We start from the raw sequence: 23,147 nt of genomic DNA, 5'->3' as shown, positions 1-23,147 counted from the left end.
AGGAAGAATGCTTGTACAGTATTGCTTGATGTTGTGTGGGTTGCATGCTCAGTTAGAAAGAAATTATCTGGAATACAAACATTGAATGTTAAAAGTGATCCTCCTGAGGGAGAAGGCAGAAGGACTTTTTACTCTTTGTTTTTAAACACTCTGCTATTGCTATAAAAAAAAGAGTGATATTACTTTCATAATTAAATAATTTTACATTAATTTAGATTAATATAGTGAGGAGAGACTTCATTCCACAGTATACCCTTTAGCCTTGGCCTTCAATGAATTGTACAAAGTGCATGGAGAGTTTAAGTACTGCAGCAAATCAGTTCTTCTGGACTCATGTGAACAGAGGGCTGAATATGACTAATCTGAAAGATTAATCCCTTACATAGGTCTTTAATTGCTACACTGTAATTTTCATCCTTCTCTACATCTATTTCCATGTGACTAATAAATTAACCTTCTAGCTGCATGTTAATTTTATTTGCATAGAGCTTGGGAAAATTTTATTTTATTAATTCTGTGGTCACGGGACCGTGCCTCCCAAAAGAGAAAGCTGTTTGAGAACGGGTTTTGTACTGAGGGGAAAAGAATTTTGAACGAGTAAAGCCGTTTTTTTTTTTATTTTAATTTTTAAAAATTTGAGTATAGTTGACACCCAATGTTACATTAATTTCAGTATACAATGTAGTGATTCAACTTTGCTTTGTGTTGTGCTCACCACAAGTGTCGCTACCCCCTGTCACCACACAATGCCGTTATAGTACCTATATATATTGACTATATGCCCTGTGCTGTGCCTTTTATTTCCATGACTTCTTCCAGAACTGGAAGCCTGTGTCTCCCACTCCCCTTCACCCATTCTCTCCCTCCCCGCCTACCTTCCTCTCTGGCAACCCTCCATTTGTCTCCTGTGTTTGCAGGTCTGCTTCTGCTTCTGTTTGTTTGCTTATTCATTTTTCTTTGTTTTAGATTCCACACATGAGTGAAATCCTCTGGTATTTGTCTTTCTCTGTCTGGCATATTTCACTTAGCATAATACTCTCTAGGTCCATCCATGTTGTCACAGATGGCATGATCTCATCCTTTGTTATAGCTGAGTAATATTCCATTCTATGTGTCTGTATGGATATATGCCATAAGAAAGAGGCAAGTCTCATTCAGGAAAACCCACAAATTATTACCAGGACTGAACAGAAAATTCTCCTGTGTGTGCACACCGCCCACCTTCTTTGATCCATTTTACCTTCCACGTTAACGCTTATAAGACATCACGTTTCCTAATTTTTGTGAAAATGTGAATATGGGTGATAAAACAAAGCTTATTTGGTCGTGTAAACTATACTTCAATTAAAAAAAAAGACAAATAGATGAACAAAGATTATATGGTTTTATGTGTCAAGAGCGTCGTGCGTATGTTTTACTAGGAGCAGAAATAAAGAACGACGGTTTCCAGGATTACCCCCACAGCTTCCATGTGCTGGCAAAGGAAAGCTCACTTCTAGAAAGTTCTGATCAGGATGGGAACAAGCACGGCCCCACCAGTTGCTCCCCACGTAGAGTTAGGAAATAAAATAACGTAGCTGTTTTCTTAGGGTGGCGATGAAGCCATCATAGCATCTTTGGGCGGGGTGGGTATCCTATACTGCCGGTAACCTGGACCCTCGTTATTTTCCAGATGAAAAAGAGAAAACGGTAAGAGCCACAAAACTTGCTGAGCCTCGTGTGATCCCATGTTCATACGGGCCTCTTTTGAGGGGGTACCCGGTACACAGGGATTTTATCCATACGAGTGATCATAAATGCTCTTGTGGGGACGAGGCCAGCCGCAGCAGCTGCGTGTACCTGTAACGTCTCGCTGTGAGTGAAGACTCACCAAACATTGTTAAGTGGTAAACTCCACGCGGGGTACTCTTCTCTCCAGACAGTGATGGCGCACGGCTGCTACCTTTCCACCGAGGAACTCAAGGTGTTCAGGGAGCGGGGAGCGGCGCTCTCACACTGCCCCAATTCTAACCTATCGTAAGTAGGCGGTAATCGGTCGGTAGCCGGTGAGCATTTGGGGTGTGAGTTAGCAGCCCAAAGACCTCCGTTTCCTCAGTCATGTCTTTAGTGTCCCTCTTCTAGAGGCCTATCTGATTGGGACAGGGACCAGGGAGGCACACAGACATTCCCCCGAGCCTTAGGGGACAGAAAGGGCACTCGAAAGAGGACACTTTGTGCGGAGTATGCGCGCGAAGAACACAGCGTCTTTTAAAATTTCTGAGTCTGCGCAATGCATCACGTCTGGAATTCATCCTAGACCCTTCTCTCCTGGTTTCTGCAGTTCTCAGCGGCAGCCTGTGAACTGCCAGGCCCCGACGCATCAGCCTGCACCCCCTCTTCCGGCGGTATCCCCTTTCTCTGGCCTTGCAAGTCCCGACTCATTCAGGGCAACAAATTATTCCAGACGGAGAGGAGAGGTGATGCTTTATAATTTGTACGTCTTCACATAGAAGGACGAGTTGGTTAAAAACAAACCAAAACAAACAAACAAACAAAAAACACTGAAGACCAATAAGACTTTTGCGCTAACTGCAAGGTCGAATTGCTTCATTTCTCTCTCCTTACAAATGATTCCCCTGCTTTCCCTTCTGCTTCTTGCTGCTTTGTACCCTCCTGAGATTAACCTCAACCCAAGGATTAAAGATCCTTTATGATTGTGTGTTCCTCTGGGACTCAGGTGATCTGATGTGGCTAATGAGTTTGTACCAATATGAAAGCCGATGTGACAGGAACCAAGTGTAGTGAAATCACCATCAGTACTGTTGGTGTCCTTTCTTTGTTGGAAGCATGTGGGTCTCCTTGTCCTGACTCTTTCCTCTCTCTACAGGCTCAGCAGCGGCTTTCTCAATGTCCTTGAAGTCATGAAACACAAAGTGAAAATAGGGCTTGGTACAGGTCAGTAGTTTGCTATTTGGACCTAAGCAAAGTGGTTGAGTAAGTGCGTAACTTTCTGATGTGACTAATTTTCAGGTAACAGTTCTATGTTAAAAAAAAAAAAAAAAGTTTTATGGGATGCCTGGGTGGCTCAGTCAATTAAGCGTCTGATTTCTGCTCAGGTCATGATCTCGCAGTTCGTGAGTTTGAGCCCCACGTGGGGTTCTGTGCTGACAGCTCAGAGCCTGGAGCCTGCTTCGGATTCTGTGTCTCCCTCTCTCCCTGCCCCTCCCCTGCTCACGCTCCGTCTTGCTGTCTGTCTCAAAAGTAAATAAAATAAACATTAAAAAAATGTATTAAAAAATAGTTTTATTATCTGCTAGTACTGTCTCGAGCTGATAAAATGGTAAGGTTGGAAGCAGTAAGAAGGGGTTTTGATGATACTAACCTCCTGAAGGCCATTATCCTTTCTTCCTGTTCAGAGATTGGGTGATAAAGGGTAAGTCCTTCTAAGGTGTTTTAAAGGTTTTTTGTTGTTGTTTTTTTAAAGCTCCTTGATTTTTCTTCCCCTTTTGTTTTGTCCTTCTGGCTAGGTTTTGATGGTTTGGGTTTGTACGGTTTCAGTTTTTAATAACTATGTCATCGCAAATACTGTCTCAACAGAAAATTATTTGACCTTGCCACATAGTAAGCTCAGATTCTATCGAGGCCAGCATTGCGAACTCGGTGGTATGTTGAGAACTTGTTTTGCTTTTAAGCAGTGTTTCACAAAATGAGATTCCACTTCCCGCAGGTAGTCTGTCGTTGGCTGTGTTGAAGGACAGTCCAGGTGTCTGAGGAATTAGAGATGTCTTTTTTTTTTCGCAGCACATTTCAATTGTTTCTCCTGAGTATGTGCAGTGCTTCTCACTTTGGAAATATAAGACAGGCCGAATGTCTAGGCATATCTGCCGTGGACCTTTTATTACTGTGTGTGAATAAACTAAAAAAATTTTTAAATGGGTGTGGGGCACAAGGATTTATTTTCCATTCCTTTTTTTTTTAATGCTTATTTATTTATTTTTGAGAGAGCATGTGAATGAGCGTGAGTGGGGGAGGGGTAGAGAGAGGAGAAACAGAGGGAGAATCCCAAGCAGGCTCTGCACTGTCAGCACAGAGCCTGAGGCAGGGCTCGATCCCACCAACCTTGAGATCATGACCTGAGCTGAAAAAAGAGTCAGACGCTTAACCAACTGAGCCAACCAGGCACCGCTGTTTCAGTCAATTTCATACCAGCAATGTTGTTAAGATATACAATAGTACAAAATGAATTATTAGTATTTTTAAAGATGTGTGCTATGTTAGATTTTCTCCCCCAATTTTACATGAATCAAAAGAATTAAGATTTTTTTTTATTCTAATTTAAGGCTTCAATCACTGAGACTGTGGCAATACTTGGGTAGAGTCACAGGTGTTAAGGTGGTGATTTTACCTTCACAGAAGAGCTTTAATGAATAAGGAAAACATGGCCAAGAATTTTTGTTACATGCTAGTCAGTTAATGACAAATTTTGTAGACAGCCAAAAATCAGGTAAGTGTTGCTTTCCAATTTTCTAGGATTTTGGTCTCCATGATTTAAATTCGTCATACGACTTTCAGGGGTGCCTGGGGGGTTCAGCTGGTTAATTGTCCGACTCTTGATCTCCGCTCAGGTCATGATCTCACGGTTCAAGTGTTTGAGCTCCCCCTCGGACTCTGCACTGACAGTGTGGAGGCTGCTTGGGATTCTGTCTCCCTCTCTCTGCCCATACCCTACTTGTGCGCGCACGCTCTCTCTCTCGTTCTCAAAATAAATAAATAAAAACTTTAAAAAATTCATCACATGACTTCTAGTTCTTGACTTTGGGTTGTATAGCAATGCATAAAGCCTTTAGGTAAAACTGTCACTTATTAGCTGTAAGACTTTGAGCAAATTACCTTAATTTTCTAAGACTTCATTTTGTAATTACGATAACAACAGTTATAGCTATGTGTACCTTATAAGCTTGTTTTGAAGCTTAAATGAAAAAAAAAAATGCATGCAAAGTGCTTAGCACATTCCTGGCACATTGCACCAGTCAACAAAGAGTGGTTTAAAGGAAAAATCAATGTTGGTGTATTGACCAAAGATTTGATTAAATATGATATATTCACTTATGCATTTGGAGAATGCTATTGCATTTTACATAGTTTCTGTTGAAATATCCCCTCTACATTCCACCCTTTTCTGAATATGCCCTTTATATAACAACCTGCCTGTCCCCTGGAGGCTCCAGAACGTCACTTAACCTCATACTGTAGAGAGACAGCAGGTCCAAAAGTACTTTGTTCACCCTGTCTATCATCAGTGGAGACAGATCTGGGCTTGTTCACCTATGAGATAGGAGAAACTCACATGAAGCTTAACAAAAACATTGCAAACCAAGAGAAAGTAGTATTCCAAAGGATGAGAAGATGAGCTTATCTCAGAAAATGACCTACTTCAGGATCCAGAAGAAAGTTGCAGAAAATTGCCGTCATCCTTGGAGTACAAGAAGACATGGTGCTTTGAAAAGACCACAAGTTGTGATGGAAAGGGAACGTGTTTAAATGAAAGAAGAAAACCGGAGGTGGGGGGAGGGCGGGAAAAATGAGACGCACTAGACAATCGCCTGCGGCTGGAGGGACAGTAAGTTTTACAACCACTTTGGAAAACTGGCAAACTGGCAGTTGCTTATAAAGTTAAATATGCATCTGCATATGACCTGGTAATTCCATTTTGGGGTATTTACCCTAGGGAAATGAACATGTGTGTTTATGGAAAGAGGAGTACACGGACGTGTATGCCAGCTGTGTTTATAACAGCCCCACACTGGAAAAAATCCAGACACCTGCCGACAGGAGAATGGATAAGCCAACTGAAGCATATTCCTACAATGGAGTGCTACTCAGCATTCAGGAAAGAACGACCCACCGATGTATGCAAAACAAGGGTCAATCTAAAAAATATTTTGTTAAATGAAAAAAGCCAGACACAGAAGAGCACACACTGCATGTCCCCATATGCATGAAACCTAGGGACCAATAGAGCTTACCTGGTGTTGATAAAAATCAGAAAGCGGTTGCCAAGGGTTGGGGCCGGAGGCAGAAATTGACTGGAAAGGGCAGCGAGAGAGCTTGCCGGAGCAATGGAAATGTTTAATATCTTGTTTTTCTGAAAGGTACTTCAATGGCCATGTACAGTCGTCAGCATTCATCGAACTGGACACCTGCCTTCTGTGCATTTTATGATATCTTAATTATACTTCAGTTTAAAAATAGCAAATAAACTAACCATGTAGGGAAGCTATGCGAAGTAGAACTATTGTTGCAGAAAATTAAATCAGTGATGTCAAGAACAAAGTTGGCCAAAGATCAAAGGGGGTGTTTGAGGATGATCCACGTGGAACGCAGGACAGCATTGCACCAGCACAGGGGAGTCTCCTGGCCCAGGATCCAGAACAAATATAATAGAAGTTTTGAAGGCTAAATCTTTTCCTTAAGCTTAAGAAAGAACTGTGTATCATATTCAAAGAACTTACCCTGTTCCAGGCTAATCATAACTGAACACATTGTGGCAAAATATTGGAGTTACAAAGAAAAAGGAAACAAAAAAGTCTTAAAACAGTGAGGCAGGGAAAAAAAAGTCAGTTATCACTAAAACAATTAAAAACCAGTTTGGCATGAAAAATACCAAGAGAAAGAAAGAGTTTGGAGCCAAATAGTTGTTACTCAAGAATATTATATTGGACGAGATTCTCCTGTGAAGGCAACAGAATTCTCAGACGTACAAAGTTTTGGAAAATATTCTCCCCATGAACGCTTTGGAAAAACTACTTGAAAATCTACAGCATTAAATGAGTTATGAGGCGAAATAAAGGGCCAGGATCAAGGAAGTGATATTATAATAAGATATCAGCGAAGGCTAAGTCAGTTAAAACAGAAATAAGATTTAAAAAATTGTAAAAGAGTTTAAAAAACGAAAGCAAAAATCAAAAGTGTATCTTAATAGAATGTGCACAGTGTGAAAAGTAATATCTTATAAAAAAATTATCAGGCTGTGAACCTTAAACTGCTCTAAAAAATAAAGTCAGTAAACAACGGCAACAAATATAAACATTAAAAAAATTAAAATGGCAAATCAGTAAATCAAGAAGAGTCTCCATCTGGTTGGGAAGAGGTTCCTGGGACCTGAATATTTTACTTTTGATACTGAGTGCCAGGTCCTTGAGGTTTGGTATTATATATCCCTTACGTCATTTGAACATCTTTAATCTTTCGTCACAAACTTTGAAAGCGGTACATGCTCTGCAAGAAAAAACTTTCCAAATACTAAAATTTCTTCTATTTTCTGATTTTGTTAACAGAAACCAAGAAATTGCGGTTTCTGTGTAAGGTTAACAGAACGATGTATTTGGCAAGTGGGAACAAAATTCTAAGTATGTAAAATTTCTCATCTCAGAATAAAGGGACATAGTAAAAAAAAAAACAGTAATCTGAAGGGAAAAAAATATGGAACAAGGTTTACGTCAACAAGACCTACGACTTCATTAAAACAAACAACATACATGGAACCAGGGTCCTACTTACTTTCTTTTTTTTTTAAATGTTTATTTTTGAGAGAGAGAGAGAGAGTGTGTGGGGGGCAGCAGAGAGAGAGAGAGAGACCCAGAATGTGAAGCAGGCTCCAGGCTCTGAGCTGTCAGCACAGAGCCCGACATGATGCTTGAATTCGTGAACTGCGAGGTCATGACCTGAGCTGAAGTCGGAGGCTTAACGGACTGAGCCACCTGGGCGCCCCCAGGGTCCCACCTCCTAATGACAATCTCCTGACTTTCTATCTTACTTGTTCCATTACTCCCAAAGCAGTAGTTCTTTGACCAACTTGTAAACGCCAAGCCACTGATTCCGTGCTTTCTCAAATCCATTTTCCACTCCTAATTTACCCAGCTTAGATGCCAGAATACATTGCTACAATCATTTCCTTGGAAACTCTCGTGTCCTTTTCATTTTCTTTGTACTCACTTAGCAAAACGTGAACCTCCTTGGTTTTCCCAACGATTCCTCTTCTCAGCGTCTGCAGCTGAGCATCTGGAAGTTGCTGGGGAAAAAAATTCTCCGGTGGGGTTTCATTTTAAATTTTGCTCTCAAATTCCAAATGGCCCTCAGCACTACCCAAACAGACAATCACATTGCTCTAAATACGCATGCATCCCCGTATTCCAAGACGGCCTTTTCTTATTTGTTTGCCCTAAACTTTCTACTCCAACTCTTACCCTCCTGACTTCTTTACCCTCCTCTCATGTCATTGAGAAAATAGAAACAATTGGAAATCCTTCCCTCCTCTTCCTCACACCAAATGTCCCCACGTACACACTTTCCTGCATCTGAGTTTTCTCTTCTTCCTCTCGCTGCAGCCAAACAAACACACCCTGAGTGAGGTGTATTCTGTAATCTACACTGTACTCATCCAACCCACGACTCTAATATCTGCCGAGTCCACCCCCTTTCCCCAAATCAGCCACGGCCACCTGAGGTTGCCATGGTTTCTTGCCTAAACTCCTGCACTAGCTTCCTAATTGGTCTCCCATTCATCCCGGGCCCTTCTAATTCAGTCTTCTCTTTTCAAAAGAATTACAGTGAAAATCAGACCATTTTACCTCCTCCTGCTTACACCCTTCAGTGGGGTTTTGAATAGGGAAACCTCATGCCAAGGCACACAAAGCTCTGTCTGCATGGTTTGACACCCGTCCAGCTCCCAGCCTTGTCTCTCACTTCTCCCCGTTCCCTACACTGGCTATGTTTTAAACCACTCTACAAAGTCACACTCCCTTCTACCAAAAGAACTTGTGCATTCTGTTCCTCTGCCTGGAATGCCCTTTATGTCACTCTTTATATGGCTGAGTTCTCACTCCTGTCCTAGTCTAAATATCATTGCCTTAGAGAGGTCTTTTCTTGACCGTCCTGGCTAAATGGGTTTTCCCTGTCCATTTTCTTTATTACTAGCTGAATGTTATCTATACTTAATATTTGTTTGTTCATGTGTCTCTTTTCCTTCTCCTTCGCCAGGTAGTTGGCTCATGTGGAGCCCATAACTTTTACTTATGAGTGCTTAAATAGATCAAACACATAGAAGGTGCTCAGTAAATGATGGTCAATAAATGAATGAATGAAACAAAATGCACACGCACATATCTAATCATGTGCTTTTACCTTCCCATTGCCCTTTGGCTCAAGTTTTTACTCTTGTATGGTTTCTTCAGTGTCTTCTTGTAAATAATGTCCTTCGTGTTGACTGGCAAATGATATCGTTCTTCCTCATTGTGATGGTAGAGGGACTTGGGGGTTTGGGAATCCATTTTCTGCAAAAATGCATTCTTTTTGCCCCCTCCAGTTCCCCCATGTAGTTTCCATCCTTTAGTCCTTATTTCTTTGCACTTATGCTATTTAATTGGATTTTCTCAGCACCTGTTAAGGTAGGTCATGTTATTTTAATTTTCTGAGAAAACTGAGGTTCATAAGGTACCGACCAAAGGTCTATAAAACAATAAAGCCCCAGATCCACAGTTTAAAACCAGTTCAGTAAAATGTAAAGCTCATTCTTTCTCTCTCCACCCCGTCATGCTGCCTCTTGTGGTATGATAAAATAGGGATTTTACCTTCATTAAATGTGTTGCGGGGAGGTGGTGGGGGGCAGGGGGAAACCATTGAGCTCACTGGGTATCTTAGGGATCAGGAAGTTAGTTACTCTGGACAGAAATTCCCAGAAGAAAAGCTTGACTCTTACACCAATAGTCCAGACTAAATACCAGGGTCCATTCATTCTTTCTTCGGCACAGTATGGTTCCTATTGGTACTTTAGTAACATAACAACTGAAGAATATAGGATCCTCAGCAACATAATAAGACAGCTCTCAAAATTTTCTCAGTGAATTGCATAGCATTGTTTTCTAATCTGCCCTTATTCTTTCTATATTGTGAGTTTTTATTAGATATTGAAGAAAATACTACTTTCTGTCATATTTCATAGAACCTGTTTTTTTTTAACTGCATTAGTCAAATCTTCCCTGTTAATACCATCCTAATGGTGTTGTTTTTGTTTTTGTTCCTTTCAGTCTTTGTCCACATACAGTTGACCCTTAAACAATGTGGGGGTTGGGGATGCTGACCCCATGCATAGTCAAAAATCCGTGTATAGTTTGACTCTCCCAAAACTTAACTGTTAATAGCCTACTGTTGACTGGAAGCCTTACCCAAAACATAAACAGTCAGTTGGCACATATTTTGTATGTTATGTGCATTGTATACTGTATTCTTATACTAAAGTAAGCTAGAGAATAGAAAATGTTACTAAGAAAATCATAAGGAAGAGAAAATGTCTTTATGATACTGTACTCTATTTTAAAAATCTACATATCACGTGTTGTTCAAAGGTCAGCTGCATTTTGAAATATATATTCAGTCTTTACATGTTTCCATACCTTACGGTGATAGCATCTTTATTCTGCATTTACACTTAACGTTTGCTTGGTTCTAGCAATAAAAAGTAAGCAGACAATGTTTTTCAAAGTTAAAAGTACGTTATTTCTGAATCTTATCTGAAATTTTTCTAGTTTGAAGCTATGGTAAAATGAAGATTTAATGGATTGTTACTAAAATGGACAAATAACTTTTCTTAAATTTAAGTTTTTATTTTAATTCCAGTTAGTTAACAGTGTTATATTCGTTTCAGGTGTGCAATAGAATAATTCAACACTCCCATACATCACCCCGTGCTCATCATGACAAGTATACTCCTTAATCCCCATCACCTATTTAACCCATGCCTTCACCCCTCTCCCCTTTAACAGCCATCTGTTTGTTCTATATAATTAAGAGTCTGTTTCTTGGTTTGTCTCTCTCTCTCTTTTTCTTATTTTTTTCACTTTGCTTGTTTTGTTTCTTAAATTCTACATATGAGTGAAATCATATGGTATTTGTCTTTCTCTGACTGACTTATTTCGCTTAGCATAATACTCTCTAGCTCCATCCATGTTGTTGCAAATGGCAAGATTTCATTATTTTTTATGGCTGAATAATATTCCTGTGTAATATGCCTATGTCATATATATATGTGTGTGTATATATATATATATATGCATAGTCGATATGCATATATATGCATGTATATATATATATATATATACACACACACACATATATATATATGCACACATATATATCATATCTTCTTTATTCATTAAAATGAACTAATAACTTAGGTAGATGTAATAAAACTTGCCAAAGAAGTGGATGATCTTCTGGTAGTATTCATCTGCTAATGAAAAAAATTTCTAAAAACAATTCTATACATGTTATCTAAGGACATAGAAGACAGTTGCACATAGAAGTGAACTGCAGACTGGAGATTATTACTTAATAGGCTATTACTTTCCACTTTTGAAGTATATGTAGGCACTGAGAATTAAGTTTGTCTACCTGGAAATGCAGAAGGAACCCTTAAAATATAAAAGGTATTTTATTAGTTATAGATGTACTTTTCCTTTAATAAAACATGCTAATTTATTTACTTGGCATTTATTTACGCAAATGCATTTAATAACTTCTACATTTGTTCTTGTCAAACGTAGCATTTCAACTTAATTATGGTTAGAGACTTTATTTAAATCACTAAAAATCACATTCCTCATCTGATGATGATGCCAACCAACATATAAAGCTGTTTACATCAGCACTGTTCATTTATTACACTAATTTTCCAGAATGTCTAAGTTCATTTTAAAAGCTATCCCTGAAAAATTATCATAAAGAGGTAGCTTTTTAATGCCCAAAGTTCTCATCTGGATTAGAATAGACTTAGGATGAGATTTTAGGGCATAAGAGCATGAGTTTGTTTTAAATCTCATGTTACCCAAATTACCTTCGTAACTATGCAGACATACTTCTGTGAGGCTTCAGGGAATATTCAGAGATAAGAGTTTCTTCCCTTAACTTTATTAACCATTTGGGCATTGTACTGGGTTGAATTGTGCATTTCTGCCTCCCCTAAAAAAGATGTCTACTGGAACATGTAAATGTGACCTTGTTTGGAAAAAGGTCTTTGCAGATGTAATTAAGGTAAGGATCCCAAGATGAAGTCATTCTGAGTTAAGGTGGGCCCCAAATCCAATGATGAATGTTCTTATAAGAGAAAATGAGCAACATGTAAAGACAGAGGGAAGTAGGCCATTTGAAGGCAGAGGCACATATTGTAGCTATATTGCCACAAGCCTTGGAACGGCAGGAGACACCAGAAACTGAAGCAGCAAAGAGAGATTCTCCCCTAGAACCTTTGTAGGGATCGTGGCCCCGCCGACAGTTTGATTGAAGACTACTGCCCTCCAAAACTCTGAGAGAATACACCTCAGCTACTTTAAGCCACCACATTTGTGGTAATTTGTTGTGGCAACCCTAAGAAAGGAATACAGGTATCCATTTGATGCTAATTGCAGGTTTTCAATTATTTTAAATGTTACTGTATACCTATTCTCTGTTTAGATAAGATCTTTTCTTTGAAGTATATTACAGACTGAATATCAGTCACTAAAACCAAAAAACCAACCTCATATACCTCGTATTCCATATACCTCATATTCCATTTATCTCATGAAGTGACTGCTTTGGCTTTATTTTGTCTACCGTAGATGTGGCCGGTGGTTATTCATCTTCCATGCTTGATGCAATCAGAAGAGCAGTGATGGTTTCCAATATACTTTTAATTAATAAGATAAATGAGAAAAGCCTCAGCCTCAAAGAGGCCTTCAGACTAGCTACTCTTGGAGGCAGTCAAGGTAATGACCATTTTCTTTCTTTCTTGAACAGTATACAACCATGCCGATCTGTGTCCTTGCAAGCAACGTGAAGGCACAGGAGGGTCGCATCAGCAGGCATCCCATCAGCAGGCATCCCATACTCATGACTGTCGTATCTCATATTACATATCCCAAATTTAGCGACTTAAGGTTCAGATATGTGGTGGAGATGTCATTTCTTCAGCAAGCCCCCTGTCTTTGACAGAAGACATGCTCGGCACACAATTATATTAATTTTGCTTTGCTGGATATTTGCAATGGTCACATGTGAGTTCTTTAAAATAATCAGTTTTTTTTTTCCCAGAGTCAAGTAACATGCTCTCTGTTGGCCTGAGTGATGATAACAATAATAGTAAAAATAATAGCCAAGAGCTACTGAACTCTCACCAGATGACAGGCAGTATGCAGCATGCTTTACGTATGTTGTTCCTCAATCCTTATAACCACTGCGACGAATTCCACCTTACCAGTGAGATACCTGAATGAGGCACACACAACCATCAAGGTACAGAGCGCCATGGTTTGAACCCAGATCGTCTGATGCCAGAGCGCAGGTTCTTACCCTTGCACTGTGATACCTTCCTCTATAAATCTTAGAAATGCAGGATGATAGTAGCTGAGAGTATCCTGGGAAGAGAACTTCCTGGCTCTTTGAATGTTTGGGGCTATGATGAACGCCATAAAGAACATTGAAAAAAACAAAACACAAGTAGAGGTCATGCTCTTGGCATTTTCCTAATGATTTCGTTTTCTAAAGTTCCAAGTTTTAAATCGCCCATTTTTAAAAACAAGTGTGACACTCCCCACCCCGACCCCCAGTCCGTTTGTGCATCTGAGTTTGAGTAGCTGGCCTACCATCTTATTTTCGGGGTGCGAATGTATTGTACTTAAATGGTGCTTTTTTTATTCTAGACTCTCTTTGAGGTGCTTCATCAGGATCCTGTATGTGATCAAGCTGGTATGGGGTGCTTACCAAATCCTTTTCTGTCTTGGCTGTATAGCGTTTAAATCTATTTTCTGGGCCACTGATCTTCCTGTGATGAAATTTCTTCTCCTTAGCTTGTGCCTCTATGACACTATGAGGGAAATGAGATGAACAGTTCCCTGTTTAAACTGTGGCATCTTCCCAGCTTGCCACAGCCTTTACATTCACTCTCAAGATCAGGATGTTCATAAATCACCCTCGCAGAGACATTTGCTCCAAAGCTGCAAAACTGCATTTCCTGAAACGTATCTGAATTGCTTACCAGCCCTGCTGGGCCTCTGCAATAATCTGAATTTAGACCAATTTACAAATTTACGAAAGCAATTGTGTCTTTTTTGGTTAGTTCATGCCTGACTTTCCAGCTTCTAATGATTAGCTCAGTTAGTTTATATATATCATCACACTGACAAATGAAGCCGGTTCTCTGGCCTATTAAACACACAACCATTTTATGTTGAATACGGTCATTAAAAACTCATATTTGTTATACTTCTTTGTCAAAGGCAAAAAGAAGTAGATTGTAATTGGTAAAGGAGGAGAGAATTTCCGCTGATTTTCTATTACATTTGGTCCTTCCCCACATAATTAGTAGAAGTCACCTAACTGCCTTTAACCTTTTCTAATTCTTTTTACACCCCTGTCTTCCTAAAAGAATTCTTTAGCTACACACTCTTTTTCTTTTCTGAGAATAAAGGAATTGCCCTTTAAATAATCTTTTAAGAACAAGTAGGATTTCTACATCAGTACTTAGACAATTGCCAAAAGACTACTGGATATCCATATGTAGAAATATAATGTACCAGATATTGTCTGACAGAGATACGTAATCCAGTATTTTCACATTGGACTCTATCCTTCCTGTGACAGAATACAACCAACACATGTAAAAATTCAAATAAATAATGCTGCCCTCCAGCTGGCCTTCCTTTTACGCATGCTTCCATTTGGCACCTCAGTGCACACTTAAATTACAGCCTTTAAGGAGCTTTAGACTTAATACCTTTATTGACTAGGAAAGCCAACCACTCCCATCTTCTGAAACTAAATCATAAGTGACAGATGTTCTTCCTTGACATCCAATATTCATGGAACATGAAGTCTAGCTTTGCGATGGATCAAGTCAATAGATGTTATTGACCCATGCCTATTTTAGAAAACCATTCTTCCCTGGCAACCAGAAAGCCCTTGAGGGTACGGAGAAATCAGTCTGCTTTCAAAAGTGTTGGGACTCTTGAGTTATGGGGATCTATTTACTTTCAGAAGCGAATTTTCTCCAGTCACAGGATGTAAACTGAGGAACTTATGATGGATATGCCTGCATTCGCAAATATGTAAAAGGATACTTATTTTTTTATTGACTCGAGGTTCATTTCACTGCCATGAAAATAGATCCAGTCAGCTGTTTCATGGAACAAAAAGGGCAAGGAAAAGAGCTGGAATGTGAGGGGAGAAGGAGAGGGAAGAAGAAGAAAGTTATTATGTCAATTGTCATGTTTGTTTGAGGGATGAATGGAAATCATAGACCAGCTGGACTGTGAAATGCACTGACAGAGCTGAGATAGACCGACGCCATCCAAATCGTAGATCGTGGTGATGAGGGGAACTGTCTTGATTCTTAGATTTTGCTTTCTCTGTCCTTATTCTGCTTTCTGTATGTCAAAGTTTTAGGACCGCTTGGAATGAGAGAGCTTTTCTGCTTCACACTAAGATACTAACTTTTTCTAGTGATATGTTGGCAGATTCTGTCCTTGCAAACTGGGACATTTTCACCACCTGATGGCTCCAAAGACTGACTGTTTATTAATTTATTCCACCCTGTAGCCCTGGGGCTGGAAAAAGAGATTGGAAACTTTGAAGTGGGCAAGGAATTTGATGCCCTCCTGATCAACCCCAAAGCGTCTGACTCTCCCATTGACTTGTTTTCTGGGGATTTTTTTGGTGATCCGTCGGAAGTAAGTAAAATAAATTTCATCAGAAGGCATAGATTTCATGAAGTAGTCACAATATCTTCCCTATAGAAAAAAAGATAGAAACTGAAACTTTTCATGGAATGCAGGAGGATCTTAAAAGGGACGCTAGATCCTTTTCAACTGTTTATCATTTGCCAATGCAATGTGAATAATGGTACTGACAGAAATCGGTATCTTGAAGATATTTGTATATTTGAATGTATTTGACTACAAGAGGCCACAATATACCTATTCCTTATTGATCACTTGCTATGTGCTAGGTAGTATGGGATTAAGTACTTCCATGCATCCTTTTTGATCAACCATTAGAAATACTCTAATGACACGCAAATGCTATTAATATCTCTCGTTGCTCACATGGGCAGTGAGGCCTAATGGAAGTTAAGTGATTTACCTAAGGACTCCTGGCTAGTAATTAGTAGTTAGTAGATACAGTTTGGATTCCAGCCCAGGACTTTCTGACTTCCAGAGTCTGGCCTCTTGACCACAATGCTACCTTGATTTTCTTAACTTTATAAGAAAATGAGTTTTATTACCTTGTTCTTCTTATTTTAAAATATTTTTTCTATGTCTAAACTGGTTCTTCCTAACAACTCTTTATAAAACTGAGTTTTTCTAGAAAGTAGTTAACTATTACTGATGTGATGAGGGCTGGGAGCGAATGATCAGGAAAGAATTCTTGAGATGTTTTTGGTGCAAAAAGATGTTTTTATTTAAGCATGGAGACAGGACCCTTGGGCAGGAAGAGCTGCTCTGGAATTGTGAGGAACAATTGATTATATACTTTTAAGTGGTGGTGGTGGGCAAGGGTGGTAAAGACAAAGCAAGTTTCTAGAAGGTATTTTCACATGTTAAAGAAGACTCATAGGATCCTGGAATTCGTGGCTATTGTCAAGGAAGGTTGCATTTTACCTCTAGCAAAGTGTTAACATCAAAGCAGTTTTGAGTTCCTTGAGGAATGTCCTACTCTGCCTGTCTCAAGTATTTGTCAATGGGCTGCAAGTTCTAGGGAAATTTAACTTTGTCTACATTTCTTTTGCATTTGTTCTCCTCAACACTACTACTTATACATCGATACACTGGTGAGAGTAAACAGGACATTATATATAACTTGTCAAGGGTTTTAGAAGAAAGATGCCAGATTGCTTGAAGGTGGTACCATTTGTTATTTTTATATTACTTATTTATTCTTTTACTCCTTCATTAAAGTAAACTTGTGGGAATAGGGCTGAGTCCCATTCACCCACTTTTCTTATACACCTCTTAAAATATTTGAATTATTTTATTAAATTAATTTCTTTAATTTATGTAACACTTTTCTCTGAAGATTTCAATATCACATGCCAAGAACTTTTACATAATGGATAAACATTTGTTAATAGCCAGGATTATTTTTTAAGCCAAAGACCATTTCTTTTTCACTAATAGAGTAGATTTTGCCATTGAGAAATACATTTCTATGTCTGTGCTTTGCCAACCGCTATTGGCTATGAATTTACTTTCCTAAATGCACAGAATGTTTTTTCTTATTATTATTCTATTTTGTATTTTAGGCTGTTATCCAGAAGTTCCTCTATGTAGGTAGGTGGATATATGTCTCTGTGGGAAATAAAATCTTTGCTTGTCTCTTTCTTGGGTATGGCTCCCTATATTTGTGGCACCACAGGCTAAACCCTATGCGTGACCCTTTTATTTGGTTTATTATTTTATTTTAACATGTCTCAGCATCAAGCCCATTTAGGGCACACTATTTAAAGGCACTATTTGAAATGCACATGCGTCTCTGCGAGATAAACCCAAAGCTGAGGAATGGCAGGCAGGCCCAGAGGAGGGGCCATCCTGTCTCTTCCTCCTACATTCGCTCCGTCCGCCCCCCCAAGGCTACCCTACCATGTCGTATTTGTGATGTTTGTGGTGGAGTCTCACTGCGTGTGGTTTTTTGTGTTTTGTTTTGTTTTAATGTACTCACATTCCATTCCGTTCACTGAGAGAGAGAAATAAAGAGTACCGAAGGCTCTACCTTGCCTCCACTTGGTCCACTGAGCTCTGAGTCCTGCATAAACCTGAGATGGGAGAGACGCAGGTGCTATTTCTTGAGCTCACTTCCTGCAGGCCTTCCACCTCACCACCCAGAGTATGATTCTGAGGTGTAAAGATAGTATTTCCTTTACAGTTGGTGCTGGAAATGCAAACCACTCCAGCTGAAAGGGAGCGGACCCAACTTTCTGTGATTTCTGCCTTAGATGCAGAATTCCAACCCTAATCCTCAAATTCGAGGCAACATCTTCCCTTGGCCATGTCCCCTTGTCCAGATGAGAAACAATCTGAGAGAAAAAAGGCACCTTTGTGCGTTTTCTCTCATAGAAGTGGTATTTGTTTCTAAAACCCGCCCGGTGGCAATTAGAATACTCCAGACATAAAAGCCCTTGATGAATGATTCTCTCATTTTTCTTTCAGGAGATGACCGAAATATTGAAGAAGTTTACGTGGGCGGAAGGCAGGTGGTACCCTTTTCAAGCTCAGTGTAAGACCCTTGGCCTCTACCAGCTCTGGGATCACGTGGTTCTGCGTCTCCCTTGTGCCCAGGCGGAGTTAGAAAGTCAAAAAATAGTATCTTGTTCTTGGGATGACTATCTCTTTCTGTGTCTAGTTACAGTATTCACTTGACAAATCATTTGAAGGAAGTTGCATTAATTCTCAACTCTGTTTGCGAGGATTCAAAATTTCTCCCTTTTGAGCTGTTCGGATTTACTGTAAGCTCAAACATAAGGGAATGTTCTTCCTGATGGTGTTCTTACTATGAGATTTAAATGAAATCACTCCATATTTGGAAATGTGGAGAGAAAAGATACTCCTATAAGGTTAGATACTTTGAGCTAATAAATGTGAAAATCAGAAATGGAGAATGAAACAGTGGATATATTTTTATGAGGGAGAAAAAGTTAGACTATGAGCAGACATTGGAAAATCAATTCAGATTATGTTTGAAAATTAAATGCTGAGCATATTAATTTCAGAAGAGAACTTGTTGAATTTTAAAATGTGTTTCTAGATTGACCTTGTGTTCTAGAAATTTGCACTTAATGGAATTTGCATTTCAGAGATGTTATTGTTGTGCTTTGCCTTCTTTGGGCATGAAATGTCAGAAACTGGATGCCACATGCTTTCTTAATACAGTTTTGTGCTTCAAAGTGTTCGACAGAGGTTGGGTATTAAAGATTTAAAGTCTCTTAGGAATATTATTCATATAACTACATGGCATAAATAGTGATATTTTTGTGTACTTCAGAATCACCTTAAAGTATAACTATGTGATGCTATTATTGCTTCCGTGTTATTAGAAGAGAAACACATTCCATACTCCACACTGTTGTGTAGACTGGTCATCTTAAACTGGGGTAAGTGCTGGATGTCAAGGATCCGTCAGTACTAAAAGGAAGGGTTCTATTGCAATGACGTATTCTCTCCAAGAGTAATGCCACAGTTGCTGAAAATTTCATACTCGGATGTCAATCTGTTAGAACTTTGAAATGAAGGACAAATTCAACTAAAAATATTGTTACAAATCTTTAAATCCTGCTTATCGAAAGTACTCTGTGTTTCAATTTTATCCTATTGACTTTTTACTTCAAGTAATTTTCAGGACATCAGAATTTTAGGATAATGAAAACTATGTAGATGTCCCACGTAATAGTTATATTAATAGGACTTAATCTGTACTAGACATCTAGGAACATGAAACAAAGCAAAAAGTATTGTTATGCCTCCCAACTCTTACAGTGCGCTTTCCCATACCCTATAATTAAAAACAAATTGACTTTATGATAAACCCTTAAGAAGTATTGATGTGACTGTCACTTAAATACTACATTTTTCTCATTTAATTCCAAATACTATAAACCAATATGGAAAAGGAATAGATTTTCTTAATATATCATAACACTCATGCTTAGAGCTTAAGTGTGACTCTTTTTTACTTTAGAGAGAGAACTTTATGTAATATCATATAGCTAACTCCATATTTACCGAACTAAGACCAAATTCCTCTTGTACTATACTTTGTTCTCACATAGTTATGCTAAATCAGCAGTAATTTGATTTGCCTCCTTTTTGTTTTTTGTTTTTGTTTTCCCGGTGGAAACACTTTTATAATTGATTTTGTATACACAACACCTACTGATCTTATTTTTATTCTTTTTAAGAACTTTTCTTATTTGAGTACCGTCGACTCACAATTTGATCTCATTTTAAAACAACAACAACGACAGAGTTTGTGTTGTGGGATATAAAGTAACTCAGTAAATTCAGTTTCCGGTGTCAATCTCTGTATTTCCAGAATTCCTAATTCCCGAGCTATGTCAACAAGGCCCCACCAGTTTTCTCCCCATTTCTCTGTAGTGTTGACTGAGTGTTTGCTGCTCTGCCTCCTAGTCCCTGCCAAAGGAACATGATTACCTGGTGTCTAACCCACAGGGGCGGGCTTAAGAATTTGGATGAGACACGCAAAATCCACTAATAGGCAGCGGCTATCCCCAGCTTTTGCAAGATCCTACACTTGTACCTTCCTTAAAGATGTACATTTTGACGTTGAACATCAGTTTTCATTTAGACTAAGGATTCATACACGGTGTATATAAGTAAGCGCAGCATCAGCGACAAGTAGAATGGATCTATACCACTGATTTGTCGAACATTAAATGTAGCCCAGTAGGATGTTAAGACCCTACTATCTTTTCTAGTAAAAATAGAATGTGTTGACATGTTTACATGTAGTTTGATCTCCCTGCATCACTTACAACTTACGTGTTTGGTTTCTCCAAGTGCCGTGTTCCGAACGTCGCATATGCTTTTCGCAGCGCTACAGGCATTGGCCATACATGTGGCCAAATGCTCTACACTTTGAAACCTTGGCTTTGCCTCATGCGGCTTAACTTTCTGAATTGTGGACAGGCAGTATTTCAACCCAACATGGTTTGTCACTTTATGTTTGAATATTTTGCTCTCTGACAGGAAAGAAAGAATTAATTGAGACTACTTATCAGCCCCCTCATCTCACCTGGCACTGTTTGCCTCGGGTTTTATGGTACTTTTAGTGGCATACACATTAGCAGGTAAAAACTGATTCAATAGTGGTGACTAGCACACATTTCAAAGGTACTTTTTACAACAGAACACCGGCCAAGCTGCACTGCAGGCCGAGCAGCTAAGGTGCACTGAATTTCCAAAAGGGAATGAAACATGGGACTAGGGCCCGAGAGGTTGTCCTCATAATCATAACCTGAGACTGAGACCCTGCTCCCTTCATAAGCTCCTTCTCTGATTTAATTGTCAAGGGCTCTAGAATCCAAGAGAGTATCTTGAACTAGCTCCCTTCATGGCAGGAGGAGATCTTTCTGAGTTATTATTGCGAAAATTGAACCCCACTGAATCTCTTTTTCACTTCCGTGAGAATTCTGCATGGTGAAGGGAGGAAAGTAGTTGGAAACACTCCTGTTACGCTCAGCTGATTTTGAACTGTGCCCTTGAAATCCCTGTTGGCAACTAAAGCTGAGATGTCAGAGAGGAAACATAATGGATGTGAGATCCAGCAATGTATTTTGAATCTTCACTCCCTTCCAGACTCTTCCTATTTTTAATCTTTTCACCTCAGAACTAGACATATGGAAGGTTTTCAAGGCAAGCTGGAAGGCACGTTGGATCAGTTCTACCTTGTGCTATACCTAAAAGATCTCCAGAAGTGGAGGCTTGTGTAGTAAGTAGCCTCCGGGACATCTTTTCATTTTTGTCCATTTTTTTAAAGTTGATGATGCTTCTGGACACATTCACATGTCTGAAAGGAGTGTTCGGAATTTTATAAGTTAGACGAAGAATTGTGTCATGGCAACGTCTTGAAATCATTTTCAGATTACATGGATTGTTATGAATTTTAGAAGAGATATTTGCAACTTCAGGTCTACCTAGCCCCTTTAGGTATGATTTTGGACCCCAACCCTTTTCAGTGTCTCTAAAGGAAAAGTGTGGAAACAAGTGCAAAGATGAAGGAAGGGACACTGTTGGCAAGCCCTAGCATTGGTCCCCATGCATGTTTTCACACCCGTCCTTTCCCTCCCACAGCCCCAAAGGCGAGAGATTGAGGGCTGAGGGGTTAGTTTGTAAATCTGATCCGAATTTACTGAAATGCAAAAGTTGAACAGGCCAGTGATGGACGTCAGTATAAATTCCAAGATGGCTTTCAGAGTCCACGGGGTTCAAGTGACTTGAGTCACAGATATTACATGGCATTGACTTACCTGTCCACTTCCTACTCAAGAGCCTGTCAGAAAGCATTCTCTATCAAAAACCACCTTCCATGGTTGTTAAGCTCCTGATTGCTGCTTTTAAGAATATATATGTGTGTATTCATGGGGACATTTTTACTCAATATTTGTGTGATTTGCTTACTGTTCATGTGCTGAGTGAACTCCTTTGTGCTTCAGACAAAAATAAATGAGATTTTGTGTTTACATTTTTTTGTTGTTGTGAGTTCTATCATTCTGACAGAAGGGAGATTAATCTTACAATGCTTTCCTCCTTTTAACATGAAGTTTTAAAAACAGAATATTTAGCTGTGGACCAACATGTATCATGACATTTTATGACAGATAATATATATAACTTTAAAAAATTAAGCTATAATGTCAGCCCTTCAGAATCAGATTGCGATCGCTGTTGATTTCTGCACAGTTAAATTTCCTATTTTCCAAAGTCACAACCCAGAGTCAGAAATGCACTTGAGCATCAAGAATTAGTTCATACCTAACATATGTGCATGTGGATTTGAAACAAAACTCTCACAAAATAATACTCTCCGTAACTGTGATGCCCCGGGCTACTTTCTGCACTATTACTCTGTTCCATCCTTTTGTGTTCTGTTCTATGATATTTTCTTCTAAGTTTTTTTTATGTTGATAGTGATTTCGCAGGTTGGTTTCTTGGTCCTGGTGGGCTGGCAGCTGCAGTGTGGAAGCGGAATTTCTAGTGTCTTTTGAGCTGTTTAAGTCTCCATGACCCCATTCTGTGATTGGGGCCTGACCTAAGTACCTGCCTCAGAGTAGTGAGGATTAAATAGAATAATACATGGCCAGCTCCCAGGAGAGCATCTCAGACCAAGTGAGGGCTCACCATGTGGTAGTTATTATTTTTAAAATGAATACAGACTGAACAGAAATAAAAATAATTTGAACTGTATTTTTATCAGTTTATTTTTTAGAATCTAAATCAAGTGATGTTAAGGATCTCTCTGCATAAAAATATTCTGTAAGGATTAAATCTAATTTCTCCCCCCCCCCCCCCCCGGCGCTATGATGTTCATTTTTTCTTTATAACACGAAGCATAAGAAAGTGGTAGAAGAT

At 39.2% G+C, this 23,147-nt stretch overlaps 1 protein-coding gene across 6 annotated transcripts in view; it reads left to right on the top strand.

Annotated features, from left to right (window-relative positions):
* GDA (guanine deaminase) overlaps positions 1 to 22,258 on the top strand; it is a 171,257-nt gene extending 148,999 nt beyond the window's left edge. For 4 of the 6 annotated variants that reach the window (XM_053205274.1, XM_027041037.2, XM_015063264.3 and 1 more), the window contains 6 exons: positions 1,919 to 2,016; positions 2,867 to 2,934; positions 12,633 to 12,779; positions 15,607 to 15,737; positions 17,309 to 17,336; positions 18,213 to 22,258. In XM_053205274.1, the coding sequence (XP_053061249.1) occupies positions 1,919 to 2,016; positions 2,867 to 2,934; positions 12,633 to 12,779; positions 15,607 to 15,737; positions 17,309 to 17,336; positions 18,213 to 18,283 (543 nt within the window). In that variant the 3' untranslated portion in view covers positions 18,284 to 22,258. Of the gene's footprint in view, positions 1 to 1,918; positions 2,017 to 2,866; positions 2,935 to 12,632; positions 12,780 to 13,712; positions 13,759 to 15,606; positions 15,738 to 17,308; positions 17,337 to 18,212 lie in introns of those variants that run through there. The other 2 variants (XM_015063263.3, XM_027041036.2) reach the window with 2 other exon arrangements.
* The last annotated feature ends 889 nt before the right edge of the window (positions 22,259 to 23,147 follow it).

This window comes from Acinonyx jubatus, chromosome D4 (genome assembly GCF_027475565.1).
Source record: "Acinonyx jubatus isolate Ajub_Pintada_27869175 chromosome D4, VMU_Ajub_asm_v1.0, whole genome shotgun sequence".
Classification (NCBI taxonomy): domain Eukaryota; kingdom Metazoa; phylum Chordata; class Mammalia; order Carnivora; family Felidae; genus Acinonyx; species Acinonyx jubatus.
This window is presented reverse-complemented; position numbering and strand designations above follow the sequence as displayed.